At 39.7% G+C, this 20,695-nt stretch overlaps 1 protein-coding gene across 1 annotated transcript; it reads left to right on the top strand.

Annotated features, from left to right (window-relative positions):
- The first annotated feature begins 12,726 nt into the window (after positions 1-12,726).
- LOC125126812 (lithostathine-like) lies at positions 12,727-15,692 on the top strand. The gene is made up of 6 exons (XM_047779202.1): positions 12,727-12,747; positions 13,041-13,149; positions 13,730-13,848; positions 14,045-14,182; positions 15,010-15,136; positions 15,411-15,692. Exons 2-6 carry the CDS (start codon positions 13,071-13,073, stop codon positions 15,476-15,478), a joined length of 531 nt encoding a protein of 176 aa, XP_047635158.1. The 5' UTR covers positions 12,727-12,747; positions 13,041-13,070; the 3' UTR covers positions 15,479-15,692.
- The last annotated feature ends 5,003 nt before the right edge of the window (positions 15,693-20,695 follow it).

The following is a 20,695-nucleotide window of genomic DNA, read 5'->3' as shown; positions in this document are numbered from 1 at the left end:
ATCAAGGAGATAATTTAAAGGTTCTGGGAGGTCCATTTGCAAGGGGTGATATGTGATCCTGATTACTTAATTTTTTTTTTTTTGTCTTTTTGCCTCTTCTAGGGCTGCTCCCACGGCATATGGAGGTTCCCAGGCTAGGAGTTCAATTGGAGCTGTGGCCACCGGCCTACCCAGAGCCACAGCAACGAGGGATCCAAGCCACGTCTGCGACCTGCACCACAGCTCATGTCAAGGCCAGATCCTTAACCCACTGAGCAAGGCCAGGGATCGAACCTGCATCCTCATGGTTCCTAGTCAGATTCGTTAACCACTGCACCACAAAGGGAACTCCCTGACTATTATTTTTAAGATTTTTATTTTTCTATTATAGTTGATTTACAATGTTCTGTCAATTTCTGCTGTACAAAAAATTGACCCAGTCATATAAATATGTATGTATGACTATATATATATATATATATACATATATATATATATATATATATATATATATATATTCTTTTCTCACATTATCCTCCATCATGTTCAATCACAGGTGACTAGATGTACTTCCCTGTGCTATACAGCAAGATCTTATTGCTTATCCACTCCAAATGCAATAGTTTACTGATCGAATTTAAAGTGTGCTGAGTGGAGGAAGAGCCACATGGGCTTTGAGGCCACTTGGGGGATGGTCACAGTCAAATGAAAGGGTGGTTTCCTCAACCCAGTGGGATCATATACCGGCAATGTAGGCAGAGGAAGGGTAGTTCAGGAAACTGATGGCAGGAGAAGGCCAATCAAACAAAAACCCAGTAGGAATCTGCAAGTGAGGGGTGTTGAGAGACAAAAAGAAAGAGCAGCATGAATTTTACACAAGAGAAAAAGAAAGAAGGAAAAAAAATCCTGGAAGATAGAAGAGTTGGATTTCAGCCACCATCTCTTCAACAGTAAGGTACTAGGCATGCCAACTAAGTGTTCTGATTTTCAATCTGCTTTGTCACTGCCCCAAGCAGGATGGCGCCACATTTGCCCCACTGCCTCCCTTGTTCCTGTGCCCCCTGATTGTCCTGCTACAAGCTCACCCTCTCTCCACCTGCCTCCTGCTGCCCTCTGCTCACACCAGCCATCACTCCTCCTGGAAGGACTCAGTCCCTTCCCCCTGTGCTCAGGATCCTGGGAACAGAGCATCTGGTTGCTGCTGCTGAAGGCAAACCCCACTTTGACTTGCACAGTTTGCTAACCTGCTGGCAGGGAGGGGACCTCATCTGTGACAATTCCCAGGTGTTCTAAGAAGAGGCTACTCCTGGTGCTAGAATTTCCTTGTGCCAGGGTCTCTCCAGCCCTCCCCTTGCAATTCAAATGTAAGGCTTTATAGAGGAAGAATCCAGAGAAAAAGAGCTATTTCTGAGTGTGAGAACTTTATGACATTTGTAGAGACTTTATACTCAAATTTAGTAGAGTAAATAACTGGTGGCTTGACAAAGTTTATTTCTGACCATTCAAAGATAATGGGATTTAGAGGAGGGAGAGACCGTGGATGTTTGTCTGTAATATCTGGTTCTTTTCCAATGCTTGTATGTCCTTTATTTCCATGGACACATGAGGCATGAGAAAGGAAGGGGAGGGGGCTCTGACTTGCTCTTTGTTCTTCCAAGTCTCCAACCAGATTTCAGTGTATCTGCCCCCATGTGTTTGTGACCATGGGTGGAGTGAGATGGGAAAGTACAACATCCTTCTTCTCCCCCAAGTCTCTGTGACTCTGGTGTGTGTAAATATGCAAAAGACACATTGAATAGTGGGTCAAAGGATGGGGTGCTTGAAGTCTTACATTCACTCCCTTCCATAAACTCTTCTTGTGGTGTCTGTGGCTATAGCCACGATCAATGGGTAGTTATTAATTAAAACCAGTTAGGCCTCAGAGAGTTGGATGCATTGAATATAAATATATTAGGGGGAAGGAAAACAGCAAGTTTTGGTCATGTAGGAAGTGACCCTGGAAGTTCCCTTGTGGTAGGTTAAGAATCCAGTGTTGTCACTGCACTGGCTTGGGTCACTGCTGTGGCACGTGTTTGATCCCTGACTGGGGACCTCCCACATGTGGTAGGTATGGCCAAAAACAAAAGGCCCTGAAGAATAACTTCCTACGTTCAGATCAGTCCAACTCCAACACTTAGTAGCTTTTGACCTCAAGTTTCTTAGCCTCTGTGATTTTCAGTTCGTTCATCTGTTAAATATGCCCAATAATGGCACCTGCTTTATCAGACTGTTGTGTAATGGGGATTAACTGAGCTAAATTATTTGTACAGCATTTAAGAAAGTAACTGCCAATACAACATGCAATAAAAGCCTGTGACAAATACACCAGAATTTTCCTTTGAAGTAAAGATAGGAAAAAAAAAAGGCATTATTATAAGTAGTTTCCTCATAATCGGCAGGGCACACTCAGCCTAAGAAAGGCCTCAGTCCATCACGTGCTTTATTTCTCTGGAGACTAACTTTTGCAGACAGATTCTTACCAACATGCAGGTCAAGAATTAAAGCAACAGGGAGATAATCTCTCTATAGAAAATCTTAAATACTAGTTCAAGGCTGGAAAGTAGTGAACAGTTAACAGCTATTAGAAGGTGGCCAACAGCATCACTTATCAGTCACAGCCTTAAACCTCCTAAGCTTTACTGGAGGCTTAGTCAGGAATCACTCCACTGGGGATGCATGAACTTTAGAGATCTGGCATTCTGCTTTCCATCTATCAGAAGACTTTTGAGGACTTGCCATAGGAAAGGCCTGAAAGGAGCTCCTGTGAACCTTGTGAAATGGGGTCAGGATATAGACTCCTGAGGACAAGAGGATATATATTGAAGCAATGGGAAATAAGGCTTCTCTGAAAAAAACATCACTCTGGACACAGCAAAAATCTTTATTACCATATATGTGGAATTTGGTCAGCCACATATGTAAGCAACAAGAATAACTATCTCAATAGGTTCACAGCTATTGGGGGCAGTAAAGATTGTGCTGAGACAACAGTGTCAGTTTTTTTAAATGCCCTTCTTTTATCTTGCTGTAGCTCATAGTCTCTATCATACTAGCTACAAAATATTTTATGCATTTTAAAGTATTAGGTCTTTTATGCCTGGGAAGTCATTGTGCATTTACAGTTTTCTTGAAAGATGAAATCACTCATATTAAAAAAGCAACAAATCGGGAGTTCCCTGTTGTGTTAGCATTAAAGGATCCAGCATTGTCACTGCTGTGGCTTGGATCACTTCTGTGGCATGTGTTTGGTCCTTGGCCCAGGAACTTCTGCATGCTATGAGTATGGCCAAAAAAAAAAAAAAAACAAAAAGCAACAAATCTTTTAGGTATTACTTTTCAAAAATATTTCCTTGTTTACTTTTGTCAAGTGACTCTCTCATGGTACCACTGGGGATAAGGAAATTTCCTCCCCTACCATTCTTGAGTTCTGTGGCTAAAGTAAAATTGAAATAAGGCAGATTAACTGGAGAAAAATAAACAAAGTTTAATTCATGTACATGGAGATCCTATAAAAACAGGACCTAAAAACTGGCCACAGAAAGCAGTTTTTATATTTTTAAACAAAGAAAGAATGCATCTGTAAGAAATTGACAGAATAAAAAAATGCAGGTTTGGGGTGCCTAAATACCAAAGGTCCTAAATAGAGTTTGAGTTTGGAGTAGTAAATTACAGAAGAAACAAGATTTGTGTAATAGGTTTCTCAGCTCAAATTCCCTACCCTTGGTGATAAGGGTGTCCTTCTGCCTCCAGATTCAGGAAGTGCACCTTTCACATGAGAGATTTATTTCCTGCTTTCAGGGAGACAGAAAGGAGGGTCAGTGGGTCCCTATTGAATTAGCCACTGCTTAAGTAACTTTAATTCAATATAATCAATATACCATTGAAGCACATTTCAGGGAAGCCTACTCTGGGCTCTAATATCTCCTTCCTCTGAAACTTAATTGGAAATTTTTCATATTAGAAACTGAGCTGGTCACTATAGCAGTCCTAAATCCTAATGCAAGAGAGCTGCCTGTGCTGGTGACTGCAGAGAGAGAACAGGATAGTTGAATTTTCCATTTCTTAGTTCTGAGGACAGATCAGTTAAACATTTGTATCTCATTCAGAAGATGATGATGCTGATGGGCTCCGCAAGCCAGACATACAGTACCAGGAATCAGGTACTTAATAAGAGACATCTCTCTGGGAACAAAAGAAAAACAATAGTTAATGATAACAGCAGATTATGAACCCGTTTCTGAGCCCAGGGTGCCATCACTTAAACAGATTTCTAGATGTCAGAGGCAAGGCATCTTTTCCCATTTGCAGTACCTCTGATAAAGTAACTGGGCATGAAGGTAAACTTTCTGAGTGGCTCATATATACACAGGCGAAAGGCTTGTTTAAATATGAGCTGTTGTGGCAATTTATCTGAAATTTGTATCAAGTCATTTAGTTTCAATTTTCAGGGCTTCAGGAAAAGGGGAGTATTACTTCCCAATAATTTCAAGATGAAAAGATAGGAAATAATGGAAACACTAGTTTACAGAATCGTAGCTAGATATTGAAGAAAACTAGAAAAAATCAGTATATAGACCAAGTTTAAGGTAAACATTCAAACCTCTAGGAAAAGTAATAGCATTAGAATTTAATATTCACAAGTGTGTATTATAGTTTAATTGAAGCATATTTATCTCTCTAAAATCATCCTCATTTCTACCAAAGATAGCTAAATAAAGATTAACTGGTTTACAAAATAAGTTTGTTTTTTAGACCCCTAGCCTGGGAACCTCCACATGCCTCGGGTGCAGCCCTAAAAGTAAAAGTAAAATGAAATGAAATGAAATAAATAAAATAATTAAAAAAATACAATCCTACCCAACTAAGAAAATGGAAAAGGGGGGAGAAATTCTCAACTCATTCTATGGGGCTAGCATTACCCTAATATTCAAACTAGACAAATACATTACAAGACAAGAATACTGCAGACCAGCAAACCTTATAAGCCATTCACCTAAACCTTTGGCAATATGTTAGAATGTTGAATTTAGTAGAAAGTAGTTTAATATAAAAACATTAAAAATACACCATGAGTAAGTGGAACTTATCCTGGGAATGAAAAGTTGGTTTAACATTTTGAACTCCAGTGATGTAATTTACCATATTAACACTGTAAAGAAAATCCATTAGGTCATCTCAATAGATGCAAGAAAAGCATTTGACAAAGTTTGACAAAATTCAACTAATGTTCATAAATAAATTTCTTAGGAAATTAGAAAGGAAACTTTAACTTGATAAAAACCATCTCTGGTGGAGTTCCCGCTGTGGTACAGTGGGTTAAGAACCTGACTACAGCGGCTTGGGTCACTGCAGAGGCTGGATTCGATGCTTGGCCCCAGTGCATTGGGTTGAAGGTTGCTTTGTCATAACTGTGGCGTAGGGTGTAGCTGTGGCTCAGATTCAATCCCTGGACTGGGAACTTTCAAATGCTGTAGGTGCAGCCATTAAAAAAAAAGAAAAGAAAAGAAAAAGAAAAGAAAAAAAAAAGAGAGATTTTAAAAAATCAGTAATATTTTAGATTAAAACTCATAAAAATATATTTATCACTTCATTTGTTCTCATGTAACCAACTCATTCTTTTTTAATTCAGTTTTTCCATTAGTTCTAATTACCGTGCTTGCTAATTGAGGGTAATAGATACAGTGATAACTCCAAGAAGTTTTCAAGTTTTTTGCTAAGGATTTGCCTAGTGAAGTGAGCGCCTTGATCACTAGAGATTGTGGAAGGTATACCCCAAGTAAAAAACACATTTATTTTGTAATGGTTTCCTTTTTTATTAAAATATGTTTGATTTATAGTCTTTCTTAAATTTCTGTTGTACAGCAAACTGACCAAATCACAGTTTCCTATGCAGTTTCTTTACTGTTGTAAGGATTTCAGCTTTGTGGCAGGAGAAGGATTCGACCCATTTGGAAACAATACACATGATAACATGAATATTTTGATATCTCATATTAAGTGACAGTTGAATGAAGTCCATTTTCAGGTGTACAAAGGATCTAGAGAAAGGAAATCTGAGACAACTGAGGACAAAAATACTTTTCCCCAGGGTATGACATTGAAGGTTGATTGTCTTCTTGATTTTATAGAAAGCTTCCTGCCAGTGTCTACTTATAATTTGAATCAGCATTTAAGTTGCTTCCATGTCTTGACTATTGTGAATAGTGCAGCTATGAAAATTGGTGTGTATGTTTCTTTTCAAATTAGGGTTTTTGTCTTTTCCTCATATGCCCGAGATTGGGGTTGCTGAATCATATGGTAACTCTTTTTTTAGATTTTTTAAGGAAATTCCAGACTGTTTTCTATGGTAGCTGTAACAATGTATTTTCCTAACAGTTGTGTAGGGGGTTTCCTTTTTCTCCACATCCTCCCCAACATTTATTATTTGTAGACTCTTTGATGATGGCCATTCTGATGTGAGATGTGAGATGATACCTCATTGTAGTTTTTATTTTCATTTATCTTTTATTTCATTTATCTTTTCATTTTTTTTGGTCTATTGGCCATTCATATGTGATCTCTATCAAATTACCCCTTCCATTTTCCACAGAGCTAGAACAAATATTCTTAAAATTTATATGGAACCCACAAAACACCCAGAATTTCCAAAGCGATTCTGAGGAAAAAGAACAAATCTGGAGGCATAACTCTCCCAGACTTCCAACAATACCACAAAGCTATAGCAATCAAAACAGTGTGGTGCTGGCACACACACAAAAAGATATAGGTCAGTGGAACAGAATAGAGAGTCCAGAAATACATGCACATCATTATGGTCTATTAATCTTCATCAAATCAGGCAAGAATATACAAGGCAGAAAAGATAGTCTCTCTTCAAAAAATAGTAGTGTGAAAACTGGACAGCCTCATTCATAAAGTGAAGTTGGGACACTCCCTCAGACTATAGAGAAAAATAAAATAAAAATCACTTAAAGACTTAAATATAAGATATGACACCATAAAACTCCTAGAAGTTAACATAGACAAAACATTCTTGGACATAAATCATAGCAATGTTTTCTTAGGTCAGTTGCCTAAGGCAAAATAAATGAAAGCAAACATAAACAAATGGGACCTAATCACACTTAGTTGGTTTAATATAGCAAAGGAAACTTTCAACAGAACTAAAAGACTATCTACAGACTGGGAGGATATATTTGCAAGTGATCCATCCTATAATGGCCTGACTTCAAAATATGTAAACAGACCTTATAAATCAATACGAAAATTACAACAACTCAACCAAAAAAAAGCAAAAAAATTGGTAGAAGACCTGAATAGACATGTTTCCCTTCATTCTTTAATGCATTGGAAATTGTCAGGTAGTGCCTAGACTATTGTGGTTATTTTGTGTCCATGAAGGAATGGCACAGATCATCATGGAGAGCCTTGATATCCCTGAACTTCTGAGGGTGAACCCTGATAATACCTATTCCAAAAACTGCTAAGTAAATCAGTAAATCTCTGTGTTATTAAGCTGCTTATGGTTGGGTCTTCTGTTACCATAAAGTATCATAATAGCTATAGCAGGTGAAGTGGGGCAGGAAAGTCCCAGCAAGATCAAGCTCATCTGTTAAGTCAAAATAGCAGAAGTCTGGAGTTCCCATCATGGTGCAGTGGAAATGAATCCGACCAGGAACCATAAGGTTTCGGGTTCAATCCCTGGCCTCGCTCAGTGGGTTAAGGATCTGGCGTTGCCGTGAGCTGTGGTGTAGATTGCAGACGCCGCTTGGATCTTGTGTTGCTGTGGCTGTGGCATAGGCCAGCAGCAATAGCTCTGATCAGACCCGTAGCCTGGGAATCTCCATATGCCTTGGGTGTGGCCCTAAAAAGACAAAAAAAAAAAAAAAAAAGCAGAAGATTGCGGGAGGGAAGGTAATTTGATGTAAAAATGAGTCCTATAGAAAACTCAAGGTCAGAATCAAAAATGTATGTCAAAACAAATCAACGGGACTAGGAAATGTTTTCATTTGGATTTCTGTGGTCAACATTATGCTGGATCTCAGTGAGGGTGATGATGCATTTTTCTAGAATGAACTGTTGAATGTCTACTATGTAAAAGGCATGATTATTTAAATCCTGGATAAAATCTTCTGGTGGACTCTGAAATCTGTTTAAGTGAACAAATAAGTGTAGGGTTGTTTGTGGTAAAAGTTGATGGTACTAGACAAATCACCCAATTGAATAGTTCCTGGGTCTGTAACTCAGAATGTTAATATTTAATGCTTTTCCAAGTAATTTTCGTTTATGTCCTCTATTATAGGGTGTTAGAGCTAAGAGTGTCATTACACATCACTTAACCCAACTGGGGAAGGACATAAGACGTTATGTCTGGAGATCTGGGGAAGAGAGTTCAAGGTTTTAGTTCAGAGCAAAGGTCTTTGGGGTAGTGGAAAACACGAATGAAACCTTAATAAAGTTGGAATGAGAAAATCTGGATAGGAGGAAGTAGTTTCAGTTACTGCCCATGTTTGCAAAACTCCTTCCTCAGCAGGAAGGAGCACTGGGAGGCTCTCTTTCTTGGAGAATGAGGGACAGCTTAGACACATGGCTAAAAGGAGGTATAGCAGAAATTAAAACATGCTTTACCAACTTCCAGTCCAATACCTTTTCCACCTTATACCTGTTGTTGAATTAAAGCTGTAGTAAAGGATAATAATTGTGACAAATAGATGAGTTGCAAAATAAGAACCATCCCTGGAAAGATCCCCAAGGCTTCCCACACCAGCTTCTGATTCTCTCAAAATCCCATCTTTTGAGAACTAAAATCATCTTGAAGCTAAAAGCCTAGAGTTTCTACTCATTGTCCAGTTATTCAACACTCCTAGTGACCCAGTGATCAGAGAGGTAAACTCTAAATGGAACTTATTCTCTTGGGGGTCATTTTTCATTTGTTTGTTTTTGGCTAACCCTGAATTCTGGTAGAAAAATGTCACAAAGGACATCTTTCTCTAGAGGGCACAATGTTTATATGTCCCCTTTTTGTCTTCTGGGTCTCCCATGGGTGGGACCCTACCCTAGGAAACATTATCACTTTTAATTTGATAGAGTAGTTCAACTGATAGTTGTTTGATATTTTGTTCTTTTTTCTTTTGTTTAGGAAAAACATATCAAGCAATTAAAAACATGGTAAAAAATGTGTTAGTATCCTCCTCTCATTCCTTATAACCACAAGTATCTAGCCCTCTCCACCAATGTGAATAACTTAGGGACAATGGCTAATGAATACCTGGTTTAGTTGGGTGGAGTAGGATAGTTGCACAGGTGGTTGTGAGGGGTTCCAAGGGGGACCATGGATGAAAAGGGGGCCTGAGGAGATTTGGGAGATCACTGCGGATCAGTGATGTCACAGGAAGGCCATCAGAATGAGGCAGGCTTGCTTGATTAGTGGAGGCATGAGATACACTTCAGGTCATTGGGTGGGGGATAGAGTGAGGCCTGTCTTCAGGTTCAGACCAAGAACAGATGTTTAAGGATCACCCCCCTCCTGCTGATTTGAATAAGCACCTTGACAGTCCTAGTTTGACTTTATAGGGTCAAATACTCTCTTACCAGATACCAAAGAGGGGCTATCACTCAAAGAAAGAGGAAGAAGTGGTCTTTTCCCACCCGCACACCCCTTGGATTATAAAACTGTAGCCCACCTAACCCTTGAGGCAGAGCCTCTTAGCTTGTCCATTGTATGTCTTACAATCATCCTTTCCTAATAAATCTATTTCTTGCCTATCCCTTTGTCTCTCACTGAATTCCTTCTGTGCTGAGGCACAGAGAAACTGAACATCAGTAAGTCCAGACACCTGGTGAGTGATTCTAATTTAAAAAACTTGGATTTGGGAGTTCCTGTTGTGGTGCAGCAGAAACGAATCCAACTACTATCCATGGAGAATGTGGGTTCGATCTCTGACCTCACTCAGTGGGTTAAGGATCTGGTGTTGCATTAAGCTGTGCTGTAGGTTGCAGATGCAGCTAGGATCTGGCGTTGCTGGGCTGTGGTATAGGCTAGCAGCTGTAGCTCCTAGCCTGGGATCTTCCACATGCCTCTGGTACGGCCCTTAAGAGTAGATAGATAGATAGATGACAGATGGATTGATTAGATAGATTAGATAGATAGATGATAGATAGATAGATAGATAGATAGATAGATAGATAGATAGATAGATAGATAGTAGATAGATAGATAGATAAAATTTGGATTTAAGTCCCAAATTGGGATTTGGCTGGGTTCAAGTCTTGGCACGTGGGTTCAGGTACCAATCTGGCATCTGGCTGGGTTCAAATCATAAGTGCTGTCAGTTTCAGTTTTGTTCTGAAAAACAAAAGAAGAAAGAAACAGAGTGCACTTACTGTGCTATTGAACAGCCTGGGCTGCATCAGTTGCTTCATTCATCAATCTGGGATGACACACCACAGATATATCTTCCACTGCTTGGTTTTCCCAGGGTTGGGGATATGGTCATCACAGCTCAGTCTTGGAAGAGCTTTTAACATACTACATTTTTAAGATACACACTTACTTAGAGCAAAGGGAGCATTGGAAATTTCAGTCACCCTCCTTAAAGCCAATGAAGGAATTGGAGAACAGGGGTCCTATCTATTTAGCTATGATACCATTACCACAAGAAACAAATATTAAAATTCTGTCATTATCAAAAATTGGTTCATATATGTATTTCACAATCATGTTCATATATGTATTTCACAATCATTTCACAAATGACTATTTTTAATTATTTTTGTTGAAATACATTTGATAACATACATTAGTTTCTAGTGTACAGCAAAGTGATATAATCACATACACACATTTTTTTTCTTTTTTTTAATTATGTTTATCACAGGGTACCCTGTGCTATATAGCAGAAACTTGTTTATTCATTCTATATATGTGTTTATTCATTCTATATAATAGTTTGCCTCTGCTAATCCCAAACTCCCAATCCATCTCTCCCACTCCTGTTATCCAACTTGGAAAGCACAAGTCTGTTCTCTATGTCTGCGAATCTGTTTCTGTCTCATAGATAAGTTCCTTTTCGTCATATTTTAGATTTCATACATAAGTGATACCATATTGTGTTTATCTTTCTCCATATAACTTACCTTATTTAGCATAATATTCTCTAGATCCATCTGTATTGCTGCAAATGACAGTATTTATTTTTATACCTGAGTAGTATTCCATTTTTTGTATGTCTATGTGTGTGTGTGTGTGTGTATCCATTCACGTGTCCATGGGTGTTTAGGTTGTTTCTGTGTCTTAGCTGTTGTAAACAATGCTGCTAAGAACATGGGAGTACATGTGTTTTTCTCACATTTTTGATTTTTGTCCAGTATATGCCCAGAAGTGGGATCGCTAAATCATATGGCAACTCTATTTTTATTTTTTGGGGGAAAACTCTCTACTGTTTTTCATAACAGCTACACCAATTTACATTATCACCACCAGCGTAGGAGTGTCCACTTTTCTCCATACCATCTCTAGCGACAGTTATTGCAGACATTTTAATGATGGCCATTCTGACCAGTATGAGGTGGTACCTCAATGACTTTTGCTTTGCATTTCTACAATAATTAGCAATGTTGAGCATTTTTTCATGTGCCTATTGGTCAAAGGGCATAATTTATTAATTGATACAACATTAAATTTTACTCACCAGGATAGGTTATATATCTCTTTTGAGACCTTTAATCGAAAATGATATCTTTCCTTATGATAGTGAGTTTTACAAGAATTCCAGAACATACTCCATTCCTGATGGGTGATTGCTATCATTCACTTCTCACTTTAGTCTTTTCTGTAGAAAATTTCCTTCTCAAATAACCATAACTATCATACTTGAATGATAGGTTTATTTTGTGATTTCCACTAAGCTCTCACTTGTGTGTGTGAAATCATTCCCGTTTTTCCTGGATAACAAAGGAATCTGTTGTCTGTCCTTTTCTTCCTATTATTTGTGGGTTCTACTGATGTTTGGATTCCTAGGACATGAATCAATTACAAACTGAGTTGCAATGACCACATCACAAATCTCCACAATAGACACCTGTGCACAAGGTGTCCTATGGTGTCCTCATAAGAATGGAAATCTCTAGAGAATCCCAAGTTAAATTATTTCCAGATTGGCCAAAATGAACATGATCCATATAGTGTGTGTCTCATACTTGCCAAAGTTGACAACTAGGACGTAACCCTGACGAAGGAAATTTTCTCAGTATGCTTAGAGTGACCAACCTCCCAGTAAGAATGTAGTAAAAATCACCTTCCTTCTCCATAGACATGGCAGTCTTGAAAGTCAGTTGTAGCATAAATACACGTGTGGGTTCACAGTATTGAGCACTTATTACATCAACCAGAACGACTCCAGGAGATGTGCCCTTGAACATTAATACCACGTTTTCTGCCAGAGTCACCTAACAGGAAAGAAGCAGGGAAAAGAACAAATGTCACCTGTTCCTGGAAAAACTGCTGACCTGCTCCCGAGAAGGAGGTAATATCTGTGGCAATTCCCAACCTTTCCTGGAAGAGCCTCCTCCCCATGGCAGGAAACTCTTGAGCCACAGCCAGGCCCTGCCCATGACCCCTGCCCTGCCTCTACTCATCTGTTACTCATTTCAGAGCCCCTCCCTCAATTCCCCTTATAAAAGCCCAGTCTCTCCTGCCCTGATGAACCATCTCAGATCCCTGCAAGACAGGTAAGTGGGAGCTGAGAGAAGATGAGACCATGAGACCTGACAGAGGTTTCACCTCCCACATTTCAGGGGGTGGTACACAAGGATGCCTGGGCTCAGAGAACACAGGAGCTCTGAGACCAGGCAAAGGCAGTCCTGGTTGGAGGGGATGTACAGAGTTTCCAGTTGTTTCCAGAATTATAGCAGGGCATGGCTTCTATCAAGATGGATTTATTCCTAGGAGACTAGACAGAGAGAAAGACAAGAGGTACAACAGGGGGTTGCTCACACCCTTCCTGTGACCACCCTTCCTTTAGTTCTCTGACTGCCTCCACACGTCAACAGACATGATACTGCCTTCCACGGGCCTCCCCAGCCTGTCCTGGATGCTGCTGTCCTGCCTGATGCTCCTGTCTCAGGTCCAAGGTGAGATGTCTCTGCCTCTAGCAGTGGGTTCCCCATGGATGCTCAGGAAGAGGAGGAAAGCTCCTGTGTGCCTCACATGGTAGTGGTGCATCTCCACACAACACAACTGCTTGAGGTTCTTGCACCATCACCCCATCCTTCTGGGGAACTAGAGGTGGGAGACTCCCACGGGTCCTTTCACAGTGGATTAAGATGATTTCCACTCTATTGGTAGAGTCTAATTTATGCGAGTAATTAAAGAGGGAAAGCACAGAGTGTCATTAATGAGATGAGTAGGAGCAGAATGATTGGAGAATGCAGTGTAGGTACAAGCAGCCCAGAGGAGGAAAAAGATGAAAGTTTTGAATAAAGGGGAAGAGCAATAAAAAAAGGGGCCATCTCCCAATTAAAAAGACTGGTTAAATACTAAAAACAAAATAAAAAACGGAGTGTTGGCCATGGTGAGGTGTAGTCAGGAGTTGGGTGTCAATGCCCTAAGCACTGGACTCATAGATATTCCCCAAATTGAGATATTCACCTCCTCACTTCAGTGCCCTCTCTGCATTTCACCCCATTTGTCTGTTTATTTCTTCCTCCCCAGGTGAAGATTCCCCAGCAGACATGCCCTCTGCACGGATCAGCTGTCCCAAAGGCTCCATGGCCTATGCTTCCTACTGCTATGCCTTGTTTATAACACCCAAAACCTGGATGGATGCAGACGTGAGTGCTGGGGTGTGCAGTTAGGGGTGAGAGGGAGAAGCAAATTAGAGGCTTAGAGTCGGTGGTGCTGGTCTCCTTCCTCAAGGGGTCCTCGAGGTCCATCATTTGCAGAGGCACCCCTTCTCACCTACCCCAGCCCTGCCCTTCCCCCAGGGATGTCTCAGGCCCCTCCTCAGCCTCTCCCTTCCCCACACAGATGGCCTGCCAGAAGCGGCCCTCAGGACACCTCGCGTCTGTGCTCAGTGGGGCTGAGGCATCCTTCGTGTCCTCCCTGATCAAGAACAATTTGAACGCCCTCTCAGACGTCTGGATTGGGCTCCACGACCCCACCGAGGTACGCTTACATCTTCTCCTGTCTGTAACCTCTCAAGATGCCATGGCCACCCAGGCTCACTTCCTGTCCCCTGTGCCTGACTAGAAATAACCTAGAGTCCCTTGGGTCTCAGAAGGCCAGAGAGTGACTAGGGAAAGAGGATCTGTGGGCCACTGAAGGACTGAGTTATGTGCAGGTCCCTAGACTCCAGCTAAAGTAAAATCTGCCTCCTGTAATTTTCCACAATTTACAAATCATGCCTTTTTTTTTTTTTCTTTTTGCCTTTTCTGGGGCCGCGCTTGTGGCATATGGAGGTTCCCAGGCTAGGTGTCTAATTGGACCACCAGCCTACACCACAGCCACAGCAATGTGGGATCCGAGCTGTGTCTGTGACCTATACCACAGCTCATGGCAATGCCGGATCCTTAACCCACTGAGCAAGGCCAGGAATCAAACCTGCAGCCTCATGGTTCCTAGTTGGATTCGTTAACCACTGAGCCATGACAGGAATTCCAAATCATGCCTTTTAATTTGGCTTTCTGAGCCTCCCTAGGTCCGCATATACTGCACCTTGCAATTCCTAAATAAACACCACCAAGTGTAGTTCAAATAGTGACAGGTGACTCTGAGTGGTTCCCTTGGTCTTTGTGATTCTTGGCTTTGGAATTTGCCAATAGGGACAAAGATTTACAGAGGTTTGCCCAGAGGAGAACTGTGGGGCATCATCTAGAAGGACAGAGCCAATTCCATGATGCTGGGGAGCAGAGCAGGGGGTCCCACTGAGGGAATCATGCCAGGAGAACTCCAAGGGCCTTTCACCCTCCTGGACTCCACCCTCTGCTCTCTAGGGCTTGGAGCCCAATGCTGGAGGATGGGAGTGGAGTAGCTCTGATGTGCTCAATTACGTTGCCTGGGAGAGAAACCCCTCCACCAACTCATACCCTGGCTACTGTGGGAGCCTGTCAAGAAACACAGGTAAGAAACAGGGGAGGTCACTTCTGCCCAGAATTTTCTATCCCTTTATTCCCCTTTCTATGCTTGACCTTCAGAGCATCCTCCTGGGCTTGAACTGCACTATTGCCTTGTCTGCTTCCATCACCTCCCTCCCCTCTTCTTTCTTTTTGTTTCCTTTTCCTAGAGCTGGACCCTGGTTCTGGCCTTTGAACTCTAGGCCAGAATCAGGGGTGCCTCTCCCCTGGGTTCCCAAACTCCACCAGCCACATTCACTTGGGCTCTTCTGTCTCTGCAGGATATCTGAAATGGAGAGATTATAACTGTTATGTGAACTTACCCTATGTCTGCAAATTCAAGGGCTAGATGAGATTGGAAGTCATGGTCCTGATTCTGCTGTGCAGCTCCTCATAGACATGGAACCAAGACCCATCTCGGAAGGGGATTTTCACCCCACGTCCCCAACATGACCACTTCCTTCAGACCTTCCCACCTGTCAATCATATTTCAGCTCTGTGTGCATTTTCCATGACCTGAGGTCTCAAATAGAGTAATAAATATCTTATTCCATATTTACCTACTTTAGTGCTCTCATTTCATAACAGGTAATTGAGGAGGCAATGTGTGTAGGAAGAAATCTCCACCCAGTTTCCTCCAGTCCCCTTAGAAAATGACTGAATGTGTGTCCTTAACAGTGATTTGTGATCATTTTCTAGGCCCTGTTCTCTTAGGATTTGGGTTGTTTTAGAGAAAGTCATTGCTATCCCACACCTTCTACTGCCCACTTCCTGATGGTGTGACCCACACAGCCTTATTAGGGTCCTATGTTATTTAGAATGCACTTCTGAAATCATTTTGTCCAAAGGAGCAATTCTTTTTCCTTAATTTGAAGCAAATCTTTGGTCATGAGTTTTATAAATATAGTCAAAAATAAATTACTGGGACTGACATGCATATCATTAGAAATTATCAGTCTCTTTTAAGAAAGTAACAAAATTATAGGTATGATATTCCTTGATTTAAAACCATACTACAAAAGCTACAGAAATAAAAATAATGTGGCACTAGCATAAATATATATATATATATATATATATATATATATATATATAACAGAATAGAGATATGAGAATAAAGCAATGCTTATGTGGTCAATTAATCTATGACAAAGTCAAGAATCTACAATGGGGAAGACAGTCTTCAATAAAGGGTGTTAGACAACTAGGCAGCTTCATGCAAGAGGATCAAATTGGACTGCTTCTTCACAACAAATACAAAAATAAACTCTATGTGAATAAAACTTGATGTAAGACCTGAAAACACAAAACTCCTAGAAGAAAACACAGGGAGTATACAGTCTGAAATCTTTCTTAGCAATATATTTTTGGGTATATTTTCATTTGTTTCACACAAGGGAAACAAATGAAAAAATAATCAAATGGGATTAGATCAAAATAAAAGCTTTTCCACAGTGAAAGATATTCCCACCAAAACAAGATGACAGCTTTCTGAATGGGAGAAGATATTTGCAATGATATAGCCAGAGGTCGATATCCAACATAGTTGAAGTACTCAAACAACTCAACATTAAAAAATCAAATGCTCTGGTTAAAAAAAAAAAAATGGGTGGAGCACTTGAATAGACATTTTTTTTCAAAGAAGATGGCCAATGGGCATATGAAAAGATATTCACCATCATTAACCATTATGGAAATGCAAATCAAAACTGCAATGAGGCACAACCTAGCATCTGTCATAATGGATATTATCAAAAAGACCACAAATAACAAATGTTAGTGAGAATGTGGAGAAAAGAGAGCCCTTAGGCACTGTTGTTGTGAATGTAAATTAGTACAGCCAAGTGGAAAACTGTATGGAGTTTCTTAAAAAAATTTTTAAAAAGAACTGCCATATGATCCAGCAAACTTACCACTGCACATTTACCTGAAGAAAAGAAAAACACTAATTAGGAAAGATAGAAGCACTCCATTGTAACATTATTTATGATAGAAAATGTATGGTATAAACCTAAGTGTTCATTAATAGATGAATGGATAAAGAAGATGAGGTATACATAACAATGGAATATTACTCACCCAATAAAAAGGAAAGTTTGCCAATTGTGACAATATAGATAAATCTAGATGGTATTAGGCCAAGTGAATTAAGTCAGAGAGACAAATACTATAAGATCACTTATGTGGGAAATCTAAATACAAAACAAATAAATGAAATGAAGTAAAAATAGATTCATTTATGCAGAGAACAAATAGGTTTACAATGAGAAGGGGTGGGGATGTATAAGAGGGGGAGAGAATTAAGAGGTACAAACCTCCATTATAAAATAAATAAACCATAGGAATGCCACATACTGGGATATGGTCAATAATATTGTAATAACTTTGTATGGGGACAGATGATTACTAGACTTAATGTGCTGATCGAAATATAGGCAAATGCCAAATCACCATGTGGTACAGCTATATAGTAATATCAGCTAACATAATATTGCATGTCAACTATATTTTAATTATAAATATCAATTAGAAATACAATAATAATGTATCAATATGGTTCACTAATTTTTATCAAGTGGTAGCTCCCTGTATTACCATTTCAATAATTCGTAGACCTACAGTTTTCTAAGAATTGAAGTCTTTTAAAAAATGAATTACTACATGAAGTGTAAAACAAAACTACATATATTACAAATCATTTATACAATGTTAGATTTCTTTGGCAAAACTAATCTGTCAAAATGCTACAAAATCTTTGAAACTCTTCCTCTGGCTTTTTATACTTATCTTGCCACAGATAAGGCAACAAAGTGTCCGAGGACTAGAACCATTTTATAGAACTTACAATTTGTTCCTGATCCCTAGAGTTGTCAGTGGAGTCACTTTCCAGGGTACTTGCAAGAAAGACCCTGTGCTTTTTCAGTCCTGTGTACTGGAAATATGCTCTGGCCTTGAACAGAGTTCAGAAGACAACATCCTGCAAGGTTTCTACTAATATTTCCTGGATTAATAAAAAATCGAATATGTGATAATTTATTTGAAAAGAACTACTTATGCAAGTGAAGAAGAATAAGATTTTCAATGAACCTAAATATTTTAGACCATCATACTACCCACTTCCTCACAGCCTACGATCCTCCAGCTTCATATCCTCTAAAAATAAAATGCTTGGACAATTCTGTCAAATGAAAGGAGGATGGGACCTTGGTCAAAATTGTTTATGTGAAGAGAAAAGCTTGGGTTTGCTAGATAAAATAGAGGACTCCTAGGTAAATTTGAATTTCAGATAAGCAATAAATTGTTTCTCAGTATGAGAGTATATCAAGTATTACATATTGGAGTTCCCATTGTGGCACAGTGGTTAACGAATCCGACTAGGAACCATGAGATTGTGGGTTCGATCCCTGCCCTTGCTCAGTGGGTTAATGATCTGGTGTTGCCTGAGCTGTGGTGTAGGTCGCAGACGCGGCGGCTCGGATCCTGCGATGCAGTGTGTGTGTGCTACAGCTCCGATTCAACCCCTAGCCTGGGAACATCCATATGCCACAGGAGCGGCCCAAGAAATGGCAAAAAAAGACAAAAAAAAATTACATCTTTTCTCAATTTAGCAGATATTGCATATTTGCCCAGTCTGGTGATATTACATGGAAAGATTTCATTCTCAAATATATAGATCAGAAGAGTGGTCAGTGTCAACATTTCCAAACTGATGTTAGGCAACCTATAACTTATATCCTAAGACAGGCAACCTTTCTTTCAAGAGGGAGGACCACTACTTACATCTGAAACTAGGTAAAAGCACCTCTAGCCCTTTCAGCTGAGAATTTTTTCTGTTATTTTCTGTCAGGGTTAGCAAGTATTTCCCCTTTATCCTTTATTTATTTGTACTATTATTATTATGTTGCTTTTTAGGGCTTCACCTTCAGCATATGAAAGTTCCCAGGCTAGGAGTCTAATAGGAGCTGTAGCCACCAGCCTACTCCACAGCCACAGCAACACTGGAACTGAGCCATGTCTGCAACCTACCAGCTCACAGCAACGCCAGGTACTTAACCCACTGAGCAAGGCCAGGGATCAAACCTGCATCCTCACGGATACTAGTCAGGTTTGTTGCTACTGAGCCACAATAGGAACTCCCCCCCCCCCCTTTATTCTTTAAAAGCCTTTATATAAAATTTTAAATATGTGTTTTGGGGTAGTTCCCTGACACTATTCTAAAAACACTCCTCAGCTAAAGTTTTCTTTGTAAAAAGATGTATTTTAATGTATATGAAAATTTTTATATCATCATAGTAGATTTTAAGATATTCCTAACTTTCCCTAGAAGAACTGAGACTTTTTCAACTTTAGACCTTGAGAAAAATTTAAGAAGCTCAATTTAGTGATGACATGATCCAAAAAGCAGTAATGACACTTCCTAGCACTCTATGTTAAAACCAATATCAGGAGTTCCCGCCGTGGTGCAGTGGTTAACGAATCCAACCAGGAACCATGAGGTTGCAGGTTCGTTCCCTGGCCTCACTCAGTGGGTTAAGTATCCAGCGTTGCGATAAGCTGTGGTGTAGGTCGCAGACACAGCTTGGATCCCACGTTGCTGTGGCTCTGGAGTAGGCCGGCGGCTACAGCCCAGATTAGACCCCTAGACTGGGAACCTCCATATGCTGCAGGAGAGGCCCTGAAAATCAAATAAATAAATAAATAAATAAATAAATAAATAAATAAATAAATAAATAAAACAAAACAAATATCTCAGCAGTAGTGTAGCTCCTGGATGGTGATGCATTTTTATTACAGCTTTACTGAGGAATAGTTGTGGAAAACAAAAACTTGCACTTGTGTACAATTTGAAGCATTTGGATATCTGTGTACATTTGTGCTACATTCACCACAACCAAGAAGGTAAATATATCCATCATCTTTGAAGTGTTCCTGGTGTTCTTTTTGTTTGTTTGTTTTTTGTTTGTGTCTGTGGTAACAACAGTTAACATGAGAGTTACATTCTTAATAGATTTAAGTCCTCAGTATTTCATTTTTGACTAACCACTGTGTTGTACTAGATATTCTGGAAGCTTTTTCTGAAGCTACTGAGATGATCATGTACTTTTTATCCTTTATTCTATGACTGCAGTGTTTTGTGTTGATTGATTTGCATATGCCGAACCATCCTTGCATCCCAGGTATAACAACTATTTAATCTTGGTGTACTATACATTTTAAAATTTATTTTTTAATTAATGTATAGTTTATTTACAATGTTGTATGACACTTTTAATAATCTGTGATTTGGGGTTGGTAATATTTTGTTGAGGACTTTTGCATCCATGTGAATCAGGGATACTGATCTGAAGATTTCATTTTTTAAGGTGTCTTTACCTGGATATGTTTCAGAATGGTTACTTTTCTCTTTACCACTGGAATCTGCTGGGGTTCTAGAAAGTAAAACCATCAAAGTATGGAGACTCACTGAGAGTGAGGCCTCTAGGTGTTTATCTTTCATAAAGCCCATCCACACTCAGCATCCAACCCTTTGTCCAAATTACCATTTCATGTTCCTAGCATATTATAG

This window comes from Phacochoerus africanus, chromosome 5 (genome assembly GCF_016906955.1).
Source record: "Phacochoerus africanus isolate WHEZ1 chromosome 5, ROS_Pafr_v1, whole genome shotgun sequence".
NCBI classification, from domain to species: Eukaryota; Metazoa; Chordata; class Mammalia; order Artiodactyla; family Suidae; genus Phacochoerus; species Phacochoerus africanus.
This window is presented reverse-complemented; position numbering and strand designations above follow the sequence as displayed.

Coding starts and splice junctions, on each gene's coding strand:
- LOC125126812 (XM_047779202.1), top strand. CDS start 13,071: ATGATACTGCCTTCCACGGGCCTCCCCAGCCTGTCCTGGATGCTGCTG. Junction 13,150..13,729: donor GCTCCTGTCTCAGGTCCAAG/GTGAGATGTCTC, acceptor CTTCCTCCCCAG/GTGAAGATTCCCCAGCAGAC. Junction 15,137..15,410: donor GAGCCTGTCAAGAAACACAG/GTAAGAAACAGG, acceptor CTGTCTCTGCAG/GATATCTGAAATGGAGAGAT.